The sequence below is a fragment of the Ictidomys tridecemlineatus genome, chromosome 16 (genome assembly GCF_052094955.1).
Source record: "Ictidomys tridecemlineatus isolate mIctTri1 chromosome 16, mIctTri1.hap1, whole genome shotgun sequence".
Lineage (NCBI taxonomy): Eukaryota > Metazoa > Chordata > Mammalia > Rodentia > Sciuridae > Ictidomys > Ictidomys tridecemlineatus.
In genome coordinates, this window is record NC_135492.1 from 30,431,661 (window position 1) to 30,456,168 (window position 24,508).

Genomic DNA, 24,508 nt, shown 5'->3' on the forward strand with positions numbered 1-24,508 from the left:
ATCTACATTCTTCTTTATATGCTGCTTTTGAAATTATATTTGTTATCTACACATTGTATTATATATATAATATTATTATTTTGTTATGTATTGAATTTATATATTTGTGAATTGTAAAGACTCAGAACACAAGATCTAAATTTTCAAAATTTTTCAAGACACTACTAATACTAAAACTTATCATTAGACATAATTTAAACAAAGCATGTATTTCTCAGATCAAAATATTTTCAAAATCACCAGATTATATTTATCATAAAATGTTGAAAAGACATGGAAATACCAAATCAAAATAAGATCACCCTCAATTCTTCCCTTCACATAAAATCTTTATAAAACTTTGGTTTTACTCAATGTTTTGCCTAGTAAAGAGTAGTTTTTTGCACATAGTAAGAATCAATGGACATTAGAAAATGAGAAAATGAATGAATGATGGATGTCAATCCATATGAATTCTAAACAAAAATTAGATCAATGTATATGTATTTCTTTTTAACTTGTCCTTTTTTCACTTAAAATATTCCTAGCAATTACATATATTCGGTATCTTCATGGAATACAATTTTTATAGCTGAATCATGTTCAAGTCATTCAATTGAGTGAGTTACCTCATTTTTAATCTATGAGAAGAGATTAACTTTTTTTTGAATTAGTATGACATACCTCTCCCTGTCATTGCCCTGCTTCAAACCCCTACTGGATCTTTAAAAGTCCAGGATGCTTCACAATTGGAGATGATGTGCCCATCTGGCCCTATTGCCTCTTTTTTTTCAGAGTAGAAATTAGAAGTATATTAAAGGACAGCAGAAAAGACTTCTCCCAGAGGAAGAAGGGGACCCAAGAGGTGGAATCCCGCCCTATTGCCTTTTGACTTTATTGACCCCAACACAATTTCTTCCAGAGAAATTATGTACCATTTCCCAGGAGTGACACCATGCTCTCAATTTGTGGGCCCTAAAGCACCTTATTCCTTCCACCAGGGATGCTAGTCTTACTCCTCATCTTAGAACACATGTGTAGCCTTCTAAATCCAAATCCAAGATTTTATTACTAAATCCTGTATCACGGTGACCCTCAGAAATCAGCATAAACCCCACAGAACAAGAAGTTGAGTAGAGATGAGGAGAACTGAAGTTTTATGTCAATTAAAAAAAATATATACCTTGGGTGGAGGGAAAGAAGTTCAAAATACTCATTAATGTGCTTCAGGCATATAGAAAATTGATTCTATTTCCATGAGAAATAACTTTTAAATTATATAAATAGTTGAAGTGTCCTATATAAGGAGGAGAAAAACAATTTTAAAAATCCATTTATCTTCTTCTGTAAAATGCCAGATCAATTTCACCTATCAATGAGGGTAATTATATTTTTAATATAAGACTTTTAACACCCACTAGACCTTTATCTTTATTCATTGGTAGATATTCAGTTCTTAAATGTAAAATAGAGAAATGTCAGCTTTCATTTTGTTTTTATTTAATCATAATAATAATCATGGCTATCTTACTGCTTCTATTTTCTTCCTAGCTTCAGTGAAGAGGCTCTTACTCTCTTTGGAATGCTGAATAAAGGGGAATCATAATTGAATCATTTTCTGCAATCCTAATTGAATCCCTTCCTCAGAAAACTCATTATTATTAGTAGTAGTATTAGGGACTGAAACCAGGGGTGCTTATCCGCTGAGGCTCATCTCCATTCTTCTTTTATTTATTTATTTTTTTAAATTTTGAGACAGGGTCTTTTGAAATGGCTCAGGGCCTTATTAAGTTACTGAGGCTGGCTTTGAACTTGCAACCCTCCTGTCTCAGCGTCCTGAGACACTGAAATTACAGGCATGCAATATATGAAGAGCTTTCAAATATTTGTCTTGGAAAGTTGCTTTCACTTTTATTTTTCTTTGTGTTTAAGTTATGGGTTCAGACATACCTATGAATATAAGAAAGTGGTGAAGTTCTACCTTGATGTTCCATTAGAACAGAAAAAAATATGTGCACATCTGAATTACATGTAGAGAACAGTGGTAAATTCTGTTAGAAACTACATTTCTCCCTTTTTCTAATTCAAGACAGGATTTCCTGTGTTTTTGCTACTAGCTCACACAGAATTAAGCTTGATTTGGATGAATAAGAAAGTGTTGTAGATAAATTTTTAATGGCTGTAGAGTCTGTACCTATAATATTAGTCTTTCCACTTAAATAGTAATGAACATGTACAATAATTTAGCCGTCTTAAACATTAGCAGGCTGAATGATATTCTAGACTCCTCAAAGAAAATTTGATTTTCAAGCCTGACTGCATCCATTTTTCTTTCTCCCACTGGGGCTTGCATATGGTTGTTGTCAATAGGCATCTGTTAAAGGAGTGATGAAGGTAAGGACTGTTACTAGACATCTGCAAGGTAAAACTTATTCACCAGCTTATTAACTTATTGTCTATCTTTAGTTATTGCCCGTATCCCTTAAACATTTTTTCTACCATCTATTGTTCATATTTTTCTCTGAATTGTTGTTATTAAAATACTCCATCTTTAGCAAGTAGCCAACTTTCCCTTTCATGCAGAATGATAGAAACATGACAGGCTGAATTGTCACTCTTAAAGAGAATTAAATAGATGTTATACTAAACCTTGAGAGTCTTATGGGTAGAAACTTACCAGAAATATTTTCCTAGAGGATTTTTTTTAAATAATGTATGTCAATTAAACTTTTTTCCTTAGCCCCCCTTCCCCAAGTATGGCATTGTACAAAAAGGTCAGTTACACATTCCAAAGTTGTTAAACTTTGGAATGTGTAACTGACACCTCTAATGGTTTAGTGCTGGTTAAATTGAAGGCACTTGCAAGGGTACTATGGAGAAACTAACAGAAAAGAACAGGAGACACTAATATGACATCCATGACCCCTAGCCAGTCTCTGGATGGGACTCAAGAGCTCTGTAAATGTCTTAAATTCCATGCAAAATGTTGTATTTTGTGTTGATGGACATTTTTTCACCTAATCTTTTTTTGACTTTCAAATTCATAATTGAGAGAGCTTTAAAAAAGAAATTAAAACACCTGAACAAGAGAAGAAAGGGTGTTTGTAAAAGTGAGGGGGATGTGTTGGGGAATGCTTTAAGACTTCCTGTGTTTGTCAGATACCACCTATTATAGACAAGCTGTAGCTTGTCTGGCCAGTTAGTGGGAAAGCATATATACCTACTGCACATGAAGAGTTATAAAAAATAATCACATGTTTACAAAAATAAATGTAAACAAAAATTTTCATAATCCTATATAATCTTATTTTAAACCATCTTAATTAGACATTGCAATAGCTGTGTAATGAATTTCCTAAAATTACTTGTTAAATCTTAATGTGAATTTGTAAATAGGCTCATCAAGCCTCGAAAACCTGAGGCTCCTTTGAAGCTAAAACACCTTACTAAAACAAGAATAATATCCATAAATATTATAGATCTGGTGAACTGGCTTTGTAACTTAGCATTGCTATTTGATTTTAAACATGACATATAATTAATCTAAATCTTATTATTTGAAAATGTAGGTTAAATGTCCCTATAGAAACTAAATTACTTCCTGTTAAGAAGTTTCCCTTTCTTTAAAGTTCAAAATGACTTCTGATATGCCAGTGAATAAAGCTAGGAAATGCTTCCTTTCCAGAGAAACAGACCAGGCAACTTACAAATGTGTGACATAAATTTAAGAGGCATTAGGTCATATGAAGGGAAATGAAGCAGGATAAGAAGAACAAATAACATCAAAGAGAGTGTACTCTTTTACATGCAAAGACCAAGAGCAAAGAAATTGCCCTAATATTGTCATATTTTGATTATTGTGGACATCATACAAAAAATGTAAAATATGACAAAGAAAAGTCAAATTTAAGTAATTTGGACATACACTAACATGAAAATTTTAAGGGTATAAAATATTGATTAATAGTGGTAAATCTGTCAAAGAAATCAAAAAGAGAAGCCTTAATATCCAAAATATACAAAATTTGTAACTCATGACTAATAAATTTCTTTTAAAACTAGAAATATAAAGCACACACTTATTCTAGAATATCAATGAATTTATTTTCATAGGGCTTAAAATTTATTTTACGGTATTTAGAAATACATTAATTTATTTGAGTAGAAAAACATGTCTCAGATCTAACAATTATTTTGCAAAACACAGTACTAGTTATCCATAGACTTCATGTGTATTAAGCAACATTTGAGGCTTACTCCATATCTAGGTCTTCCAGACCTGTGCTATATTAATGTCAACACCATGTGTTTTAATGAGATTAAAAAAAATACTTGTTTCAACCCTCCTGAAATCATCTTGATCATTGCAGGTTGATGCATAGAAGTTATGCATTTATAATCTAACTTTTATTCTTCATCTTCAACATTACAATCTATGTGTTTTTTTCCTTCTTTTTACCATCAATCTTCCTATTTACCTGGATTTTCTTATCTCTCACATTGAAGACATATAGATCCCTTTAATTTTGAATTTATTTAATGTGTTTGTAAGAGGAAAAAAAGTAGTTCAAAAAGAAAAAAGTCAAATTGCTAAATATTTATTGAACATTAATAGCAGATAATGTGCTAGATACTGGGTAAGAGTAATGTGAAAGAAAAAAAATACTGTATTCAAAATATTTGCTTCTTTAACATTCAGGAAATGAGAAAGAAAGAGGGAAAGAAAGGAAGGAAAAGAAAAAGAAGAGTCTTACTTATGCAATTCAGCTCCCACACCGCTAGGCACATAATAAGCATTTAATAAGTGAACATTCACTAAATTGATTATAAAACATAGTATTTAGCTTTTTTAAGCTCTTCTACATAAAAACCTAAGTACAACAGCTAAGCATGAAACTTTATGATCTCTTCAACTCCCTGGGCTTTAATATGAAGGGAGCCAATTAATTTCTAATTGTAGTTAAGAAAAGAGATAGATTCTTTCTAAAATGCCATGAAGGTGCACTCTACAAGCTCAGGATTTTGTTCTCAAGAGACATCATCCAGTTTTCTACCACACAGAGACACTGGGCCAGATTAAATGAATTTTACCAATCTGTGCTCAGGGACAGAGCATGAAGCAGAGTGGAGCAGGGTTGGAAACATGAGAGAGACTGGAGACAGGAGGTGGGATGGGTGGGGGGCTGGAAGGGGTTTCACCAGGACAGATAGACCCATGGGGGCTGAGGTAGGGGAGGTTGGCCACTAAATTTAAACTTTTATGTTTTCATTTAACTCCAGTTTAGAAGCTACCCTTCTAAACCAAAGCAAAATGTTTTTTTTTGAATATATTAACACCAAACGGAAATTTTGACTGCTGCTTTTTTTCATAAGGCCTCCCAAAATGTTCCCTTTCTTGTTATGTTGGAAGCCATGCAAATCTTCAGGATGCCACCTGGTGTTCTTTGAACACATGATCTATTAAGTTACCACTTAGAGGCTGCTCTGTGTGTTCTATCTTGATTCACTTTATCTTTTTTTATAATCAATTTTTTAAATTTATACATGATAGCGGAATGCATTACAATTCTTATTACACATATAGAGCACAGGCTTTCATTTCTCTGTATACAAAGCATATTCACACCAATTTGTGTCTTCATACATGTACTTTGCATAATAACATCCATCACATTCCACCATTGTTTCTAACCTCCTATTGCCTCTCTTCCCCTCCTACCCCTCTGCCCTACCTATAATTCGTCTATTCCTCCCAAGCTTCCTCTCCCTATCCCACTATGATCAGCATCCTTATATCAGAGAAAACATTCAACATTTGGTTTCTTGGGATTGGCTAACTTCACTTAGCATAATCTTCTCTAACTCCATCCATTTACCTGAAAATGCCATGATTTTATTCTCTTTTATTGCTGAGTAATATTCCATTGTGTACGTATGCCACATTTTTTTAATCCATTCATCTACTGAAGGGTATTTAATTTGGTCCCACAGTGTAGCTATTGTGAATTGTGCTGCTGTAACATTGATGTGGCTGTGTCCCTTTAGTATGCTGTTTTTAAGTCCTTTGGGAATAGACTGAGGAGAGGGATAGCTGGATCAAATTGTGGTTCCATTCCCAATTTTCCAAGAAATCTCCATACTACTTTCCCTGTTGGCTGCACCAGTTTGCAGTCCCACCAGCAGTGTATGAGTGTATCATTTTTCCCACATCCTCACCAACACTTATTGTTGTTTGTCTTCATAATAGCTGCCATTCTGATTGGAGTGAGATGAAATCTAAGATTTGCTTTATCTTTATGAAAGCATTATTATTATCCCTATTGCAGCACTGAGGAAACCAAGTCCCAGAGTGTTTGTTTCTCTATTCCAAGGTTGGTTACCGGACTCTTTTGCTCCAAATTCTGTGCCCTTAAATGACTTACAGCCTCTCTCTGCACAAGAGTTCCACGATTGAGACGTGGAAAAGGGAGGGCCAGATGAAGGCTCAGAGAACCCTTAGATGCTCTTAAAAAGACCTCAGTCCTCTTTTCCTTTTATTTCACTCAGCACTGCTCTCTGCATTCTGGCTGCCCACAACATTGTTTTCTCTCTCACTCACTCTCTCTCTCTCTCTCATTAATTATTTAATTAAATCTTAATTAGGTATATATGATGTCAGAACACATTTTGATTCATTGTATATAATTGCATCACAACTTTTCATTTCTCTGGTTGTACACAATATAGCATTGCACCTTATATGCAAAGGAAAAGAGGGATGAGCTGCTCAGTGAAGTTGCTGCAAGTGGCTGAACAATCCACATATCCACTTTCCTCAGGAATGATTTCACGTCTTCACTTCTCTCCTCAAATCCCCAAATCTTCTCCTCATCTTCTTCTCTACTGATGATGTTGCTTCCTGTTTCATGGAGGAAATAGGTTCAGAGACTCTTTCTTCACAAGCACCCTCCCAGCACCATGGGTGTGCTTGGCTCACCTGTGCCCAAGTGGGTGCAGCCCACACTCCCACCCAAAGCAAGCCCCTCACTTGGTTCTAGATGCTTAGTCTCAGCCACTGTGCAAGCTGCTTATTCCCTGTGTCCGCCTCTATTCTCTCTGCTAGATCATTCCCATCAGCATAAAACTCTAATGGGATGCCTTTCTACAAAAGGAAGCCTCCTCCCTGGCCCCAGCTGTCAATGCTCTGATTTTCATTGTTCTTAGAGCCAGGCTCCTCACTGCCATTAGTTTCTGTTCACTATCCCCCTCCACTTGTAATCTTTTCCCAATAGAATTTTATTTCCACCACAATTTAAAACCACCTTTATCAATGTCAACCAGAAGGCTTTTAATGTCTCCCCTTGTCATTCCAATGACTTAATTTCTGCCTTCTGAAATTCCAGCATCAAGGCTCATCAAGGCTCATCAAGGCTCAGTCCCTACCTAACAGCAGCATTTGGGAACCTATCAATTGTGTGTTCGGATGTGTTCCTCACAGTCCTTATCTGTAATTATGAAATTCAAGCTGCTAAGAAAACTGAAATGGTTTTCATAACTCATGACAGCAAAACCAGATCTGAACACTGTAGATTCTTTATTTAACATAGAAAACTACTGTAATTGATAGCAAAGTCATGCCTCAGATCCTCCTTGGAGGTGTTACATAATATACAGTTTATGCAGCTGAGCACATCCCGCCCCAAGGAATCTAGAAAAATAGTTATGGACCTGGAGTAGAAATCTAAGATTACATTCAGGAAGATAAATTTATTTGTAACTAGGCATGTTTTGATCATATATTAGCTTTACAAAACAATGTTATTTTATGGGAATGAAAATAAACATTGGCGTTATGTTTATTTATATCAAATAACATCTTCAAGATAGTATATATCTTAATTTTGCATGAAACATGTAATTTCTAGTTATTGTATATAATTTAGGTAGATAATAATAAATAAACTTGTCAGAATCTTTATAAAACACCTGCTTCAAACAGTAATACTTGGAGAATTATTATTTATTACTAAAGGGGAAAATCTCTATAGAACTATAATTGTATTTTTGCATAAAAACAAAGTAATTTTGTTAAGCATATGGCATTATTCAATAAAATATTTTGTGGTCATTTAAGTTTACAGTATAAAATGCAAAATCATAGATGAGAACTTCAGTTGCTCTATTCAGTAGACATATTAATCTAGCTACTTTCCATACTGTTACAAATATTAGCCCTTATACATTGTCAAATTGTCTATATAATAGGCAATACTATAATCTACATTACAGACAATGAAAGCAAAAAAAGAATAACATTGCCCAATGTTATTCATGTTGAAAATAGATTTGGTTCAAAATAATATGTATGTCCATTGTCCTAAACCAAAGCTAATGGGGCCACAGTAACCCACAAATACTGTTATTTTAAAATAATTTGACTTAAAATAATTTCAGATGTAAATTACAATTTGCATGTCAGATCTATCAACTGTGAAATCAAAACTAAAATTGTGTGATTTTTTTGTATTACTTCTCAGTGAATAAAACTGGTCCTGGTAGACTTTCAAATCATTACATTACTTCTCAGTTAAAAGACATACAGAAATGATGCAGATACCAATGACATGACAATTAATTGGGACTAAAGAAACTTCTTCCAGCAATTGACAAATGTACAGTTATGTTTTAACCATACTACTATTGAATAAGACTAATTTTCTTTAATTATTTAAAGTTACATGGATAGTAATTAATATATTGTAAAAATTATTTTAAAAGGGGTACATTTTTATATCTCAGCAATAATCCTTTATTTGTTGGGGAACCTAATTGGAATAGAAGACAGATATGAAATAAATATTCATGTGTGTGCTTTCATATATTTTTCTCCTCAATTTTTTACATTGAAAAATTTCTAATCATAGAAAATTTAAGAGTAGTGACTATTAATATTCACATACATTCCACTCATATTCATTAGAATTTTGCAATCTTTGTTTGCTGAGCCATTTAAAAACAAGTTGTAGTTATTATCACTTATCAATTCCCTAAGTCTTTGGAGTGCATTTCCTAAGAATGAGGATGTATTCTTGTATAGCTATAATATAATGATTATATCCAAACATTTAACAATGATGCCATATTTTTTTATATTAATAATAATTTTATAACATATTCAAATTTTCCCAGTAAGATCTTTTATGGGCTTTTGTTTGTATATTTATTTATTACTTTTTAAGCTAGTGTCCAATAAAGACTGTATGCAGAATTTAATTGTCAGGTCTCTTTAGTCTTCTGAAATCTAGAACAGTCCTCTGGCATTGTTTTCCTTCTTGACATTGGGATTTTGAAGACTACCTACATGTTAGTTATTTTGAAAAATGTTCCCATATCTGTATTTCTCAAATTATTTCTTGATTAAACATTTTTGGAAACAATTCTATAGTGTTATTATATATTTCATCATGGTATCATATTAAGAGGTATATAATGTCACCTTGCTCCATAATTGGTGACACTCAGTTTGATTGATTGGTTAAAGTGGTGTCTATTTTAGTTAAGAAATCAGAGTTACAACTCTTTGGTAGGGCACTTTTGTAGCATTCACAAGGTCCTGAGATTGATTCCAAGTACAACAAATGTTAAAGAGATTTTGCATCACTATGACCAAAAGACCTGACAAGAAAAACTTAGAGGAGGAAAAACCTATTGTGTCTCATGGTTTCATAGGTTCAGTCCATTGTTAGCTGACTCCAAAGTTCTTGGCCCTAGGTAAAGTAGAACATCAAGGTGGAAGTGGATGGTAGAGAAAGAAAGCTCAGGACATGGGAGAAGCAAGAAAGTTTTTCAAACAGGAAATGATGAACAAGAGAATCTTGGAACATTGGGAAGAAAGAATAGAAAGGAGAAATATGAGTATATACAAGGGATTTTATATAGTGGTTTTTGAAACAAAAATTACAACGCTACTGGACACTCAAAACAATCATATTTAAAAGTAAGAAAGGTAAAGGAATTGAAGCAGAAGTAAGGTGTCCACACTTCACTCAAAGTGGTAAATGTTGATACTTAAACAACAGCCTCCTGACTTTGAGGAAACACATGTATATATTAATAGAAAGAACAGTCAACTAGGAAATTATGCAAAGGGGTGGACTTGAAATCACTCTAATTATTGCAAGATGATTGGAGGAGAGGGTAGTGTTTTCAAATAAATGGTTCTGGGATAACTGTATACACACACTCAAAAGAAATTAAAGCTGTTATTTTTAATCTTTAAATCTTACTGTATCAGGTTAAAATACTTATCCCATGGTTTATATTTTGCTTGACAATCATGTGTTTTATAAATCAGCAAATAATTGTGTGGACTTTCTATTTCTTTTAAAATATCAGAAAATCTATCAATTTTCACATGGCAACAGTTGGTAGGTGCAGAACATAGTGCCTCCTCTTTTAAGTGAGTGTTGGAGTTTTCAGGTTTCCCACACTCACTTGGAAATTTGTTAGTGAATTACCACAGGTTGTTTCAGAGAGATTCTATAACTCTGTTATCTTTGGGGAAAATATTACTTAATCTGTCCATCAATTTGCATAACAGAATACATGAATGAAAAAATTGTAAATTCTCTTTACTCACCAGAACTAATTAATGGTAAATATTTCTTCAGCTTGAAGATGGAGCCCAAAACTAAAGGATTAAAACAGCAGCAACAGCAGCATTAGAAACTTCTGGCAGCCATGCTTTCTCAGGATTCCTTTGAGTTCATCCACAGCCCTACCCCATCTGTAACAAAAGAAGACATTGACAACAAAGATGATGCAATGGAGTTGCTGGGTAAGGTTAAAAATTAATCATTTATCTCTTTTTTCTCTTGTATGGTAAAGTATGCAGTGGTTAAGTGGTTTTTAACAAAGTTTTGAATCATTTTGTCTTAGGAAAAAGAGATCATTTAAACATATTCTTTAGATTAGACTTTCATGAAGTTAAATGTAAGAACCAAATTGAAATCAGCTAAGCGTGTGAAATATTTATTAGATGGTATTTTGTGCTTTGTGTATGCAGCACTTTGCCTTCCAATACTTAATCAAGCTTTGTTGTGTGTGCAACTGTGATAACAATTCAAGTCTGTCTGTTTTATTCTCTGATTATAATTCCCTTGATCACACCTATTATCCTTAATATATATACAAAGTACACATTTCAGTCCTCATCTCAAGTTGTGATCCTTCTGCCTCAGCCTCTATGATATTTGGAATTATAGGTATGTACCACCACATCAGGCCTGGACACTATTTTTTTTACATGCATCTAATAATCAAAATTATTTTAAATAATTCTGCCTTTTCTTTGATATAAAATATTCAATATTATCTTAACAAATTGGTTTTCACCCTAATATTCTTTTCTTGAAAAGGCCAATATTTATGTTGAGTAGTTAGACTTTTTTTTCTTACCATAACAAGATTTACTCATTAGATTCTATCATGATTTATCAATTCAATTTTATCCATGTTTTAGAAAAACAAATTGCTATAAATTGTTCTTGTAATGGTTTTAATAGAAGTACCTTTCTCTTAGTCATAATCAAAGTAATGATAGGAGAAAATTTAGTAAAGTTAAAAGCTGACATCCAACAGTTTGCAAGTTTTTGTTTCAACCAGATGTTTATGATTTGATTGTTTCTCTTTTAAATTTCTTCTTCTGGTTACTCTGTTGGCCTTTTCTATGATATTTAATAGTCAGCTTCATTTTTAAATCACTAGTTTATGTGAAAAGTGGATACTAAGGGAAATAAATATCTGGAACAAATTCATAGTACTCAATATGGTTCTCATGATTATATACAGTTTTCTCCCACCATTCTGGGATTGCAATTCATAGAGCTTTAAATGACTTCCATTCCTCACTATATTTCACTATGAGCACATGCAGAAATAATTTCTCAACAAATTTATATTAAATAAGTAGCAATTTAGAGAAAACCAGATATAACTTACACCTGTGAAATTAAAAAGATATATGTGGAAGTTTGCCAAAGAATACTTGGCATATTCAAAGAATAAAATGAAGAAGTTTACCAGAATTGTTGCTTTTCTTTATGTGATAGGGCACAGATTATTGTCATGTTGTTTCAAAAAGGCATTAACATTTTCCGTATGAAAAAATAGTTGTTTGTGAACAACCAATAAAAAAAATCAAAAAAAGAAAAAATAATTGTTATTCTTTAATATTAATTTTACATGATTTTTTTAAAAATTTTTACTCATTTATCTTGCACACTGAGAAGGTATATGTTGGAGCCAGTGAGATACTGATCAATCAATTGTATTTTCAACTAATGTTGTAAAAGGCATCTCTGACACATTTGCTTGTTTTCATTTTATATAATAGCATCATGCACAATCAGCATGAGAAGAGTTTGCTCATTAATTTTGGTATCAATAGTGGGTTAGGTTCATTGAAAAGATGTTGAGAAAATTACATCTATAATGGTGGAATCTCCCAATTCTTTGTTTTCATTTTTCCTGTGGTGCTTCTGCTCTTGATATTAGTATGTTAACTTTAATTTGCATTGTCCATACAGTTTCTGAAAACATAAGACACTTTGAATTGAGGAAATCACATATAGTAAGTTGATTTCATAAACTGATATAAAACTCAATGAAAGACTTTAGCATTATTAATGTACATTTTATCAAAATTCCACTATATCACAATGGTACATACAATATTAAAATTTTATATAGGTAAAGGTTTTTTAACAATGAATGATAGTCACCCTAAGCAAGTATGTAGTTCCCATTATTCATTTACTGAGCTTAATTAATTCATAATACAATAGTTGACAAAAAACACACATCAGAGTGTCTGATTCTGAAAAAATTGTTTGGTGAATTACTAACAATGCAGCATGCAATTTTTATTTATTATTGGTTCATCATACCCATATCTTACTCACATAGTAAAATGTTATAATATTCAATAAGTTGTTGCTAAAATCATAAAATACCCAGCCACTTACTATATGCTAATTAGAAATAAGTTCATTATATTTATTTCAGATATTATTTTAAAAACTGCAAGACCTCATTTGAAAAGAGCAATATAGATTTCAGAAGTAACTACTGTTTCTCTAGTGAATAATGTGTATAGAAATCTGCTATGGTCTTGGGGTATGCAAATATATTTGAGATGCATCAGAGAGTACATATGAAAAAACAGTACTATTTATTATGTTATTTAAATAAAGTGAAATATCATACCAAAGGTTTAAAAAATAACTTTTTGGGAAAAAAAAGCAAAAGGGTGCACTAGTATTTGAAATAAGGTAACAATAATTTTTACTATAATTAGTTGTTTCTGAGTCTCATTTCACTCTTTAATGATCTATCCATTGTGTTAAGAACCCCTATAGGTGTTAAACTATATAAGATACATATATTGTGGTGTGAGTTGTTATTGGAAAATATTAGCATTCAGTGAATAATGCCATGAATTTTCTGTTTTGCAATATTAAAGAACTATTTCAGATTTATTGCGGTGGATAATTTTGTTTAAAGTTAACAGTAGTTTTTTAATGTAGAAATTACTAAGAAAAATTTAGGTGTTCTCCAAAAGACTGTAACAACCATATTTGATGAACTTTGTGTCATAATGTATAAGAAATGTTGCTTCCCTACCTCAAACCAGACATCATTGGAATAAACTTGTGTAGTATCAGCACATACAAGTTTAGATGAGGACTATTGCTTCTTTTCTATTTTTACTTCCCACCTACAACATGGCTTATTTTTCATAAGCATATTTATATGCTTGTTAAACCTCTAACACATCTCAGAATTCAGTAGGAGGGATCCCTGACAATCTAGAAACAAACATATCTGAGATAGTGTATAGATTAATATATGAAGAAGTTCAAGAAAATATTGATCTGGCTATGAGATGGTGTGGTAAGTATATAGAAAGCTAAAAATTGAAATTGAAAAAAATATAATACTCCTGAGAATTACTATGAATCATGTGGTCTTTGGAAGCAGATATTTTAAGTAGGGAGCTCTTGAGACTGATGTCCACTGCCTCTTTTATATGAATATTTGCTCTGGTTTTGAGGGCCACCATATGTTACCCAGTAAACTTTTGGCTTGATATAGCATAATCAGAAAGCTCAGCATTCTGTTTTTATACCTAAGCATGGTTACTAAACATTCACTGAGTTTTTGCACAGACTTTTCCCTTATTTTAACATACCTAGCCCACTAGTCTTGTCACATTAAAATTTATCCATTCTTCAAAAAGTAATTTAATTCCCCATTGTCTTTAAAATAAAAAATCAACCTAAAACAATTTCTATACTCTAAACCATTTTATTGTAGTATCTAGAATCTTTATAACTACTAAGAAATGACATTCTATGTCTCATTTCTACCATTGTCTCTTTCATATTACTTTCATTATAAATTGAGTATGTCCTCCAAATGCTCATGTGTTTGGAAGTTAGTTCCAAAGGGAGAGAGTTGGAAAATAGTGGAATGTTTAAGAAGTGAGATCTAGTAAATTGTGGTTAGATCATTGGGGGAGATGTTCTTGGAGGTTAATGTAACTTTCATGGAGCACAACATAGTTCTTATTAAAGCCGGTTGTTACAAAAGAGCAAGTCTTTTTTTCTGTATTTCTCTGACTTTCTGTCTCATTATGTTTTCTCTACCTCTCAAATGAGCCCTCATCATAATGCCACCTCATGTGTAATGCTGGTGAAGGAGCTGTCACAGGAGCTGAGAATATTCTGGTAAAGTGCACTTAAATCTTCAGAACTATGTACTCAAAACTATATTTTTATTGATTTATAAGATGTAGTTGGACACAATACCTTTATTTTATTTATTTATTCATTTTTATGTGGTGCTGAGAATTGAACCCAGCTTCTTGCATGTGACAGGTTAGCACTTACCACTGAGCCACAATCCCAGCCTCTCAGAAAATATTTTTATGTATTTATATCTCTTTTTATACATTGGCCTGCTTCTGGTATTTTTCTAAAACATTATAAAACAAACTAAAACAACCTCTGTGTCTTATTTCTAAAGAAGACAGGTGAGACTTTGCAATGTATTATCAAAAAATTCTGTAAAAGCTTTAGAATAAAAACTGCTATGCATTCACTGAGTGACCTTTAGTGAGTGATTAAATATCTTTGAGTCTAAAGCATCTTACTATGAGAGTGAGTAGAACATCTAAGATTACATTTTAAAAGCTCTGGTATAGTTTAGATTGTAATGGCTTAGCATTTCTGATTCTTATTTGTTTTTATATTTCAAAGGTGATATCTTATATTTCTTATATTCCTCATGGTGATTAGGTTAATGTATTGCCATTTACTTTGGGACTCAAATATGTGGAATTTGTTTTGTTTAGTAAAGCAAAAGCAAGAGTGTGTACCTTAGAATATAGCAAAGGCTCTATGAGAATGTTTTTATTTTTAATGGGAAGAATTGTCTCATTGCTAATGATTATAGAGGGAACTTACATCTTGATGACACCCATTAATCAGAAATAGTCTGAACTGACTAGATCAAAACAATTAGAAAACCATGAATAAAGAGTCAGATTAAAAAATAGGTTTGTCTAGCACCATTTTGAGTCTCCTAATAGAGTACAAATTATAGTATTTTTTTTCTTACCAGTGAAAGGACTCAAACACATGTAGCTGCATTTTAAGCCTCCTGTAATCACACAAGTCACCATCAATCATAATATCATTGTAGGAAGAGAAATGTAGATCTTCACAGGCAGAATTATCAAATACAAAAAGTGCAATTTGCCTTATGCAAAAAAGATCTCATTATTTATGTCATACTTCTTTTAGTTCTCAGGTTCCATATCTTTGAGCTCAAGATATTCAATCAGAAGTAAGTGGATTTGTTTTATGGTATATGAGTTAAGAACTGATATAATTAGAATGTAGAGTAAACATATATTGATTTGTGATTTGTTTCAAGTATTATGACTTGCCCAGGATAGCAATGCAGGAAATTTTGTCCTCCACTTCACCCAAATTGTATGGAAAAATTATTATTTGTTTAAATTAAAAGTGGAAGCCACAGGCAATCTTCAGCAGGTATTGAAATGTCATGATGAGACATCAAACTGCAGTTGTTTTTCTCATGTTTTTGTATCATTGATTGCTGTGGATTTTGAACATTTAAAATATAAAAACTATATTTAAAAATAAACATTAATATTCTCTTGTATTTTAAGGTAATTTTAAGGCTCATCGCCTAAGGTCCTAATATCCAGTATAATTACCTCATATTTTTCTAATGTAATCCCAAGACAAAGTAGTTGGGATATATTTTTCATGAAAAAAATATTTTTACTAAGTAAAATTATGTTGTTCCATGTATCATACTTTTCTATGCAGAATATGTTTGGCCTTAAAATTAATAGAAATAAATGCCTTGATAGGACTTCCAAAAGGTTTATATTACCTTGTCCTGGTGAATATTGTGGCAGAATATATGGAGGATGAAACAGAAAATTTCTGAAATTGGGTATTTTGTGGCTGGAAACTGTTGAATGGTACATTAATGTTATTAATGAAAAAGACTGACTGAAAGCAGCAATGTCCTTTAAGCGTACGTACATACGTGAACAAAATCTTTGTTAAGCAAAAATGCCCTTTGCAGCCAGGAATGGCTGAAATACATTATACTTAGACTCTGGTAACCTCAGTTTTTTTTTTTAACTCTAACTAGTAAATTTTTCTAACTCAATAAATTTCTCTCTATTCATTTTCTTGCTTCTAAAACCAGAGGAGAAATACTTGTCTTTTTTAACTTTCTGGATTGTTTCCCAATTTGACTGCAATAAAATATGCAGAAAAATTTTGGAAAATATTATAAAGCATACAAATGGAAGTGAATAATCTTTGCTTACTTTGTGACTCTTTTTTATTCAAATGCTGTTGTAGCTCAAAGTGGGTAACTTATCATTCTTCAATTACCTTTAACTGATTACGTCAATTTTTGCCCTAGAATTTGGAAACCACACTTCATCCACTATTGATCTCTTGCTTAAGTATTTACAAGTTTTTATTTCTATATTGTTGTGTGTTGATCCAATTGAGTTTACTTCTCATTTAGTGTACTTTCATGTGTAATTAAATTGGTATAAATATGCCTATATTGGAAAGTGTACAATGTCCACAGACCTTATTCTTAGGCATATGTTGCTGTAAACTCAGTTCTTCATAAATTATAAGTAATGTTAATAAAATTGTGAATGATATTCAATATGATTTTTGTATGGATTCTGTGTATAAGAAGCTTTTACCCTATTGTACCTGAAAAGCCAACATTTTATGATAAGAAACTTAATCTTTACATACAACCTTCTCAGTTTACCTCTTACTACTTGGTCCTCAGAAAATTAGACTATAAAACATAGCTCATTGATTATTTTGTCATAAGTATAAGGCCTCACTCAACCTTGACTCCACATGCATTTCTCTAATTCCTGCCCTGAAATAACACTACCTATAGCATAACAAGGATGTCAGAATTTACTAATATACATGAAAAAATTATCATTGACTTCATTCCATGAAAAATGAAATGTCTCCAATGAGGATGAAGTCTAGAAGGCCATTATGCACACAAGAGAGATAAAGCTCTTCTTTCATGTAAGAGCAACCTTTAATTTTGTGGAAATTCAGTCTATTAAAATCACTAGGAAATGTTAAATGTTAAAAAGTTAAAATTTTAAAATTTATAAATGAATATATGAAAATCTGGGGCTTATTTTTCTATATCTATATCCTTCTTTTAACTCTTAATTTCACCATAAATAAAAAAATAATCATCTGACTTATGCAAATTGTGTTCCACATTAAGTCTGATTAAAATGTGTAAAAGTATTAACAGATGCTAGAGTATTATTCATTCAACAGTATGTTTTACTGTTACATAGGACATTTAGTCAAGTGGAACACTATGATGTCTGACATTTAACAGGATGCAATACATGAGTGTTAACACATAAACAAATATTCAGTTATAAAGACATATTGCCTACATGAGTTAAATATAGGTTAAAAAATGCACTGTAAACCTGGCATGATGGTCCATGCTTGTAATCCAAGCAAATTGGGAAGCTGAGTAATTTCTGAAATTTAAATTCAGCCTCAGCAACTTAGTGTGGTTTTAGTAACTTAGCAAGACAGTCTCAAAATTTGAAAAAGTGGAGAGAGGGCTTAGGAATGTGGCTCAGTGTATAAAAATACCTAAACTTAAACTGAAATTTAAAAAGTTTAAAATATTACACTTGAGGGCTAAACATCAAAAATAGATTTTACATAATTCTTTTCCCAGTATTCAAAAGTGAAAATAGTAATTTTTGATTTAGAAAAACAATTATATTCTTTCAAAGATGAGGTTTCTTCACTATGCATATATGATATTTATGACTGATATTTCTACAAAATAACCTGACAATGCTTAATAAATTTAAGCAAAATTTAAATACAACTACTTGCTTTCTAAACTTAAATGAGTTCTGTATTTTACTCATCCTCATATAGGTAATAACTTTACTATACTAATTGATTTCTTATTTAAAGCTTTGCTGCATTGTTTCAATTTGTAGGGGTTGTTTTCTGTATAAATTCTGTGGTTAATAAGGTTTAGTCTTTCTTTTTTTGAATGCTTATTTTTTATTTTAGTTGGACACAATACCTTTATTTCACTTATTTATTTTTATGTGGTACTGAGAATTGATCCCAGGATCTGAAAAATGCAAGGCTAGCACTCTACCATGGAACCACAACCCCAGCCTCAAGGTTTAGTGTTTCTGTAAAAGTATTATTACTTTATTCACATTTCAAATTCACCAGGATGTCTTCTGCTGTGGTGAATAAAGTTTTATTTTTTATTAAAATCTTTTCCACATTATTCACTTTTGTAGGGCTATTCTCCAGTGTGAGCTCTGTTGTGGTGAATAAGGCCTGTTTTATTGCTAAAAGCTTTGCCACATTCCTTATATTTGTAAGGTTTATCTCCAGTGTAAGTTCTCCTGTGGCAAATAAGGTGTAATATTTGAGTAAAAACTTTGTCACATACTTTGCATTTGTGAGGCTTCTCTTCAGTGTGAGTTCTGTTGTGGCAAATAAGGTGTGATTTTTGACTTAACGCTTTGCCACATTCTTTACATTTGTAAGGCTTCTCTCTAGTGTGAGTTCTCTGTGGCAAATAAAGCCTGATTTTTGAGTAAAAGCTTTGACACATTTTTTACATTTGTAGGGCTTCTCTCCAGTGAGTTCTGCTGTGGTGAAGAAGGTCTATTTTTTACCAAAAGCTTTGCCACATTCTTTACTTTTGTAGGGCATCTCTCCACTGTGATTTCTGCTCTGGCGAATAAGGTTTGATGTGTCACCAAAAGCTTTGCCACAATCTTTACATTTGTAGGGCTTCTCTCCAGTGTGAGTTCTACTGTGGCAAATAAGTTCCGATTTTTGACCAAAAGCTTTGCCACAATCTTTACATTTGTAGGGCTTCTCTCCAGTGTGTGTTCTGCTGTGGTAAATAAGGTGTGATTTTTGACCAAAAGCTTTGCCACATTCTTTACATTTGTAGGGCTTCTCTCCAGTGTGAGTTATGCTGTGGTAAATGAGGTCTGATTTTTGACCAAAAGCTTTGCCACAATCTTTACATTTGTAGGGCTTCTCTCCAGTGTGAGTTCTCGTGTGGCAAATAAGGTGTGATTTTTGACCAAAAGCTTTGCCACAATCTTTACATTTGAAGGGCTTCTCTCCAGTGTGAGTTCTCCTGTGGCAAGTAAGGTTTGATTTTTGACCAAAAGCTTTGTCACAATCTTTACATTTATAGGGCTTCTCTCCAGTGTGAGTTCTACTGTGGCAAATAAGTTTCGATTTTTGACCAAAAGCTTTGCCACAATCTTTACATTTGTAGGGCTTCTCTCCAGTGTGTGTTCTGCTGTGGCAAATAAGGTATGATTTTTTACCAAAAGCTTTGCCACATTCTTTACATTTGTAGGGCTTCTCTCCAGTGTGAGTTCTGCTGTGGCAAGTAAGGTTTGATTTTTGACCAAAAGCTTTGCCACAATCTTTACATTTGTAGGGCTTCTCTCCAGTGTGAGTTCTCCTGTGGCGAATAAGGTGTGATTTTTGACCAAAAGCTTTTCCACAATCTTTACATTTGTAGGGCTTCTCTCCAGTGTGGGTTCTGCTGTGGCAAATTACGATTGATTTTAGACTGAAAGCTTTGCCACATTCTTTACATTTGTAAGGCTTCTCTCCCGTGTGAGTTCTGATGTGGCACGTAAGGTGGGATATTTGACTGAAAGCTTTGCCACATTCTTTACATTTGTAGGGCTTCTCTCCAGTGTGAGATCTCCTGTGGCAAATAAGGTCTGATTTTCGACCAAAAGCTTTTCCACAATTTTTACATTTGTAGGGCTTTTCTCCAGTGTGAGTTACTCTATGGTAAATAAGGTGTGATTTTTGACCAAAAGCTTTGCCACAATCTTTACATTTGTACGGCTTCTCTCCAGGGTGAGTTCCTCTGTGGTGAATAAAGTTTGGTTTTTGACCAAAAGCTTTTCCACATTCTTTACATTTGTAGGGCTTCTCTCCATTGTGGGTTCCTCTGTGGTAAATAAGACCTTTTTTTTTACTAAAAGCTTGGCAACATTCTTTATATTCATAGGACTTCTCTCCAGTATAAATTTTCTGGTGATGAACAAGGCCTGATTTTTTATATGATTTCTGGTGTTCACTCTCACTTGTAGTTTTCCATATTTTCTTTTGTGGTAAATACTCAAGATCACCACTTCCATATTTTGCACTTATAACTTCATGTAATATATGTTTTAGGCCCTTTTCTGTTGAATATTCTTGGATATGATTAGAAGTCATGGCTAAAATAAACAAAAATTTTTAAAAATACCTATTAGACTGGGATAAATATATTTTGCATACATAACATGAAATTAAGGTAAAATAAGTACATCAGGAGTGTAGCAGATTAGTAAGTCCAAAGTCATCATAAATCCAAAAAATATATTAGTTCAATAAAAATGTACAGAAAAAATTACCTTGAGAATATTATCCAAATTCTTGTAGAGACCATAGTATCCAAGAGGAGTACATCATTAAAAAGAGTAATATAATAAAGTGTAGAAAAGAATCATTAACAGCCTTTTGTCCTTCATAAGACAGTATTGGGTATTTAGGAAATATCTACCAGCTACCTTCACTGTCAGTAGAATAAGAGAAATGTAAATCATATACAAACATTTCTGGCTTTTTCAAAGAGTGTCCAAAAAATCGTTTTTGTCTATCATGACATTGAGACATGAAAATAACTAATAGATTTTGAATGATAATATTGTAAATATTCAACAAGGGTAAAGAGGCAATGGACTCTTAAAAAGAAATATGAACAAAAAGTTTACTAAGAAATATACACATATATGTCTATAAAGATTTTTGTAAAAACATTTTAAAATGTTTGAAACTCACCTATGCTATCATAAACCGTATTAGTCATGCCTCCAAGGATGTAAATATGCTTAATGAAGATCAAAAACAATATTGTCAAGCCATACTTGACAATTATGCTGCAATTGATTGTCTGTTATTGTTACATCATAAAGAATATCAGAAGTTTAATACCACATGTTCCTTCAATTTAAGTTATAATAGTAATTTTATTTCAAAACACTTAGATTACCTTAAAGATATCATTAATAAGGTTCAACAAGATGATGGATTTTGGAATTGTTGGATTGGTTAACTTAATGTTTACTCAATTTCATCTGGGTCAAAAATATTCATAGGTGGATGTTTACTGATGTTGGAACTTGCTGTTTTCTATGCCTGCCCTATTTTTTGCCCCCACCAGCATTAAGGAGATAAGTAATATTATTTATTCAAAAGGCCTTAAAATAGGGGAGGTATTAGGTATTCTGATCTTGGAATTGACAGAAAAGTGTGGGGGTGATTGTAACTGGCACCCTGAGTCCCACAATTGCAATGCCCAGCAGTTTCTCACTGAAGATATTAAGACAATTCTACAGGTGCACTACCTCGTTTCTTTGGTAATGTCCTTAGGGAGAAGGGGCTCTATATTTGTATTAACTGGACCTAATCTTGGTTAGCTAGCACATGGGGTTAAAGAAACACTGGGTTAGAATGTAGTCATGGTACCAGAACCTGTGTAATTTTGGGATATTATATGTGCAGCTTCTAAGAGGGGTGGCCAGTTTTTTTTTCTTTTTTCCTTTTCACTGTGTGTGTTTCTCTCTTCTGTTTGCTCCTTTAAAGGTTTCCTCACAAGAATATTTGAAACAGATCATGCTGGCCCTCACAACAAAAGCTAAGTTTTGATGGTTAATCTGAATAAACTGGGACATCACTAAAGAAGAAAACAGAGAACAACAAGGAATTTGAAAATGTGATAAATATAGGGCAGTATGTGTTCAATGATCACAATCAAAATAAATAAACCTAAGCTTCTGAAAATATCTTCGACTGGGTAACTACTCTTTCAACATTTTTTAGTTTGTTTTTCTCCTTGACATTTGAATGACTCAACTGTGTCCACTGCTATGTGTAGTCTACAATAGTTTTGAGAGAGAGAGAGAGAGAGAGAGAGAGAGAGAGAGAGAGAGAAATATCTGTATTAAAAATGTCATTTTTTCTTTGAAACACAAATCTGAAACTCATTTTTATAGAGAAGTTCCCAGAAGATACTCTGCAACAGAAGTAAATTAAATAATAATTAGCAATAATAATTTTAAAGGGAAGTTTAACTTACCCAGGAAGGCCAAGTTTCTATAGTTCTCTAGCATCACATCTCTATATAAATTTTTCTGAGCAGGCTGAAGGCATTCCCACTCCTCTTCAGTAAAATCAATGGCTATATCCATAAATGTTAACATTTCCTAAAATAAGAATATTTAAATAAATAACACATTGACCACAGGAATATTTGCACAGTCTGTAATGAAAATACAGTTGAAATTAGGGTTAGTAGACTATCATGTAGGTAGTGTTTTGGAACACAATGATACTATTATCTACAGAAAAAGTGATTTAAGTACAAAAAAGTATACATACTCCACATTTATGAAACACAATATAAAACTCAGGCATTATCACAAAAATATATATTTTGTAATTTTTTATATCTTGATCTAAATTATACATATTTTTCAGATGAGAAAATCATGTTAATTAAGAAAGGGAATCCACAAATTTTAATTGTACAACCACTAATCAGAAATTTAATCATGTGTAGAATCTTATTCGTTATTTCTGATAGAGCTGGCTATTCTGAATGTGTAGTGAGATCTCTAGCAATTCCAATATCAATGGTATAAGAGAAATTTTGAAATGCAACAAGGTAGGCAGACCACTTAATGTAAATATTTAATAGTTTATTTATGTTCAAACACTTTATGGTTTTATGTATGTTATTAATATAAAAAATAGCAACAACAATCCTGTTTGAATTTTCCTTTTTCCATTTTTTAACATACAAAATTATATATATATATATACACAAACTTTGATCGATGTTTATATTGTATGATATGTAAAGTAGAATATACATATAGATCTTCAAACAAATATACTTTTTTATTATTATTTTATTGGTTCTTTCTAGTTCTACCTGACAGTAAATTGATTTTTATGGTATTATGCAAGCATGGGATATATCTTATTCTAATTAAAATCCTGTTCTTGTTGGTGGCTTCAATGGTAGGATTCACTAATGGATATATATCTTTTATATTTCTATCCTTGTCCCTTTTATTTATTTATTTACTTAATTATTTTTGTTTACCAGTGTGCAATCTACTGATCTTCTTTTCTTACCTTCCCCACTTTATAAGATTTAGATTTCACATATCAGCAATAACTTTCAATATTTGATTTTAAAGACATGGTTTGTTTTACTTAGCATAAAATCTTCAGATTCATCCATTTCCTGGCAAATGTCATAAAGTCATTCTTCTTTATGGCCGATTCATAATTTATTGTGTACATAAGCAACATTTTTTATGCTGTCATCTTTGAATGGACCCATTCATCATTGAATGGTTGGTTTTATATCTTGGTTATTGTAAATTTTGCTGCTATAAACATTAATGTGGCTGTGTCAATGTAGTATGCTGATTTTATGTCCTTTGGCCATATACAGTGCATTCAAAAAACTGGGTAAAATTGTGGTTCTATTTATTTAACAATATCCATACAGGTTATTATGTTTCACTTAGACCTCCATACAGCTGGAAAAATTGGAACTCATCTATACCTGAGGTGAAAATAGAACATACAAAAAAATTAGTAAGCCATAAAATGACTAGAATTTATTATCAAATCATACATCTCAATAAAAAGTAAAATTTAAAAACTAAAAGTAAAGAAAGTCTTAAGCAAAAGAGCAAAATTAGAAGCTATTAAAGATAAACATAACACAGAGTTACCAGTATCAATGTTGGTGCTTTTAAAAAGAAAATGAGCCCAGA

The 24,508-nt window shown here is 32.2% G+C and overlaps 1 protein-coding gene across 1 annotated transcript; it reads right to left on the reverse strand.

Annotated features, from left to right (window-relative positions):
- Window positions 1-19,133: 19,133 nt before the first annotated feature.
- LOC144371284 (uncharacterized) lies at window positions 19,134-22,915 on the reverse strand. The gene is made up of 3 exons (XM_078033686.1): window positions 22,788-22,915; window positions 21,824-21,838; window positions 19,134-20,754 (listed from the first exon to the last, which is right to left on the reverse strand). The coding sequence occupies exons 1-3, from the start codon at window positions 22,913-22,915 to the stop codon at window positions 19,293-19,295; spliced, it is 1,605 nt and encodes a 534-aa protein (XP_077889812.1). The 3' UTR covers window positions 19,134-19,292.
- Window positions 22,916-24,508: the final 1,593 nt, after the last annotated feature.